This window comes from Terrapene carolina, unplaced genomic scaffold, assembly GCF_002925995.2.
Source record: "Terrapene carolina triunguis isolate 2854851 unplaced genomic scaffold, T_m_triunguis-2.0 Scaffold22168, whole genome shotgun sequence".
Classification (NCBI taxonomy): Eukaryota; Metazoa; Chordata; order Testudines; family Emydidae; genus Terrapene; species Terrapene triunguis.
In genome coordinates this window covers 18-3,686 of record NW_020686519.1, presented here as the reverse complement: position 1 = coordinate 3,686, position 3,669 = coordinate 18, and the positions used below count along the sequence as shown (strand labels likewise).

General features: G+C 44.3%; 1 protein-coding gene across 1 annotated transcript; it reads right to left on the bottom strand.

Moving 5' to 3' along the window:
• Positions 1-1,844: 1,844 nt before the first annotated feature.
• LOC112123049 (protein crumbs homolog 1-like) lies at positions 1,845-2,426 on the bottom strand (the record flags this gene model as incomplete). The annotated part of the gene is made up of 1 exon (XM_024221743.1): positions 1,845-2,426. A coding segment is annotated over one exon (582 nt), but the record flags the coding sequence as incomplete, so codon positions are not given.
• Positions 2,427-3,669: the final 1,243 nt, after the last annotated feature.

The window sequence follows — 3,669 nt, the reverse complement described above, 5'->3', positions numbered from 1 at the left end:
TCCGGCGTGATGAAGATGGAAAGAACGTGTTTGCAAACTTAAAGAAGTTGTTGCAGAAGAGAACATTAATTGGTGTGGGTTGCCCAGCACACATTTTGAACAACTGTGTTCACCATGCAGCAGAAAGAATGAACATTGACATTGAGAACATTATTTTTAAAATTTACCAGTACTTTCATATCTACACTGTCCGAACTGAGCGACTGAAGGAGTACTGTGAGTTTGTTGAAGTTGAATACAGAAAGCTGCTTTCTCATAGCAAGACACGATGGCTGTCATTATTTCCAGGCATTACAAGGCTGATACAGATGTTTCCGGCCTTGAAGTCATTCTTTCTGTCACAGGACAAACCACCCATAGTGCTTAAGACATTTTTTGAGTATGAATTAAGTGAGATTTACCTCTGGCACATGCATTCATTCATGAGTGTATTCCAAACTTACATCCAAGAAATCGAAAGGGAAAGCAATTCTGTTGTGGAAGTGCTGAACAGTTTGAACTCGGTTCAGACTATCCTTCTTGATCGCAAGACTCACAACTTTATGTCCCTGAAAGTTAAGAAACTACTGGCACAAAAGCGCAGGGAAGGAATTGATGAAGAGTGTGACAAATTCTGTGCTGAAGTAAATAATATGTACAGCAGATGCTTAGAATATTTGGAGATGTGGCTTAGACCCCTGGAAGACTTCTCTTGTTTCAGGTGGATTACCCTGAGTGAGACACCGAATTGGAGTGATGTGGAACCTTGTATCAAGTACCTGACCGATAAGGGGATGCAAATTGATGACGTGAAGTGTTTTGATCAGTTCAGCAACCTGAAGAAGTTTACAGAAAGTTGCAACAGTGATGAAGAGTTCAGTAATTTGCTAGCACACCAGAAGTGGACCAAATATTTTGAGAAATCCAAAAACATTGAGTGTCATTCAGAACTGTTAAAGATTGCACAGTTCTTCTTTGCTATTCCTTCTCACAATGCAAATGTAGAGCGAATTTTTTCACTGATGCAAAGCCAGTGGACAAAGGAAAGGACCAACTTGAATGTTGAGTCGTTGAAAGGAATTCTACTTGTACAGTACAACTTCAGACAAACTTCTTGTAAAGACTTTCATGCCTTCTTAAAGAGCAATCAACAACTGCTGAGAAAAATAAGATCTGCAGAGAAGTATGCGTGGGCACATGAGGAGAAAGAAAACTGAAGAACTGGTGAAAGGAAAGGACTCACTACATATAAAGAATTACGTCCGGGAGCAATTTTTAAATAGCTCTAAATGTCTGGGATTTTACCAGGCAGGGAGGAGAACTGGGTGCTCCAAGGCATCTGGGGAGCTGGGAAACAGAACAGTGTGAGCTGCGTGTCCTGACCGCTCCCAAAAACTGAGCGCCGGGGCAGATCCTCCACTGGTGTAAACTGAGCAGCTTCATTAAAGTCATGGGAGTCTACACTAGTGGAGTGCCTGACTCTAGAATTGGTGCAGCTGTTTCGTGTGGCTGGGAGGGAGGAGGGGGAATGCGGGCGCTCAGGGGAGGGGGCGGAGACTTTGGGGAAGGGGGTGGAATGGGGGCAGGGAAGGGGCGGAGTTGGGCGGGGCCGGGGGGCGGGGAAAGGGGCGGAGTTGGGGCGGGGCCGGGGGCCCGTGGAGTGTCCTCTTTTTTCAATGTTCAAATATGGTAACCCTAGCTAAACCTGATGTGGTAACTCATAAAGCAGCAGCACTCAGCAGAGAACTTGATCTGACTTTGTTATGAAAATGTGAGTAAATAAACAGTAAGAAAGATATCTTGGAACATAAAATAAAGTTGCTCTGCATGTCAAAATAAAAAAAGATGTCTTTAATAGAGCTTACCCATGTACTCAGCTGGGCAGATGCAGTCATACTTGCCTATCTGGTTCAGGCATGTAGCCCCATTCAAGCAGGGATCTGAATCACATTCATTCACTTCCAGGTCACAGTGCTTGCCTTGATAGCCTGGGACACAGTAGCAGGAGTACCCGTCAATTCCTTCCCTGCACAATGCTCCATTGTGGCATGGATTAGAAATGCACACATTGAAGTAGGTCTCACACAGCATGCCCGTGTATCCTGCACTACAAATGCAGGTAGGGCCAGCCACGCCATTCTGACAAGTGCCTCCATGTCTACAAGGGTTTGTGTCACAGAGGCTGATGGCTGTTTCACAGGTAGTTCCACTGTACCCAGTGTGGCATTCACAAGTAAAGCTGAGGTTTCCTGCAGTGCTTAAACAGGTAGCATTTTGAAGACAAGGGTTTGAGGCGCAAGGATCATCAGTTTTATTGCAGTCTTCCCCCAAAATATCAACTGTGTCTGCACAGCGGCAGGAATCGTCCTTAGCAGCAGCATCACATGTAGAGTTCTTTTGGCAAGAGTTTGACAGGCACCTGGAATCATTTCTTATGCTAAGTGACCCTAGGAAGGAAACACAAAAATTACTGAGAAACTTCCAGAGCAGTTTAAATGAAGAAGAAAGAACTACAAATCTTAGTATAATGTTTTAAACTAGACCTCTCTTGTAATTTTTCACTGTTGAAAAGAAAATAGAGTTTGGGGAGGATGTGGCAATGAATTCTTTAATACAAAAAAAGTACCACCGCATGAACAGAGTATAATTTCCTATTACCTATCCCTTCCAGAGACCATAGGCGGCAGCAGCAGCATCAAGATTTGCAAACTCACAGCCTAATACCAATAACAAAATGCTGCCCCAACCATCAGTGAACATTAGTACGTTCAGTCAGTGGTTTGGAATGCATGTGATGTGGAAGACTGGATCCTAAATTGATTTTATTAGGAAGGATAATAGTCTTACATGTCAAAAGCAACAGAGGGTCCTGTGGCACCTTTAAGACTAACAGAATTATTGGAGCATAAGCTTTCGTGGGTGAATGCCCACTTCATCAGAAGCGTTTGATGAAGTGGGCATTCACCCACGAAAGCTTATGCTCCAATACTTGTGTTAGTCTTAAAGGTGCCACAGGACCCTCTGTTGCTTTTTACAGATTCAGACTAACACGGCTACCCCTCTGAGTCTTACATGTATACAGCATCTTTCGTAAGAACAGCCATACTGGGTCAGACCAAAGGTTCATTTAGTCCAGTATCCTGTCTTCCAACAGTGGCCAATGCCAGGTGCTTCAGAGGCCTGGTCTACACTATGACTTTAATTTGGATTTAGCAGCATTAAATCAAATTAACCCTGCACCCGTCCACACAATGAAGCCATTTATTTCGAAATAAAGGGCTCTTAAAATCGATTTCTGTACTCCACCCCGATGAGCGGAGTAGCGCCAAAATCGATATTGTCATTTCGAATTAGGGTTAGTGTGGCCGCAATTCGATGGTATTGGCCTCCGGGAGCTATCCCACAGTGCACCATTGTGACCGCTCTGGACAGCAATCTGAACTTGGATGCACTGGCCAGATAGACAGGAAAAGCCCCACGAACATTTGAATTTCATTTCCTGTTTGCCCAGCGTGGAGAGCACAGGTGATCAGATAACTCATCAGCACAGGTAACCATGCAGGCCGATAATCGAGAGAGAGCACCAGCATGGACCGTATGGGAGGTACTGGATCTGATCGCTATATGGGGAGAGGATTCAGTGCTAGCAGAACTTCGTTCGAAAAGACGAAATGCCAAAACTTTTGAAAA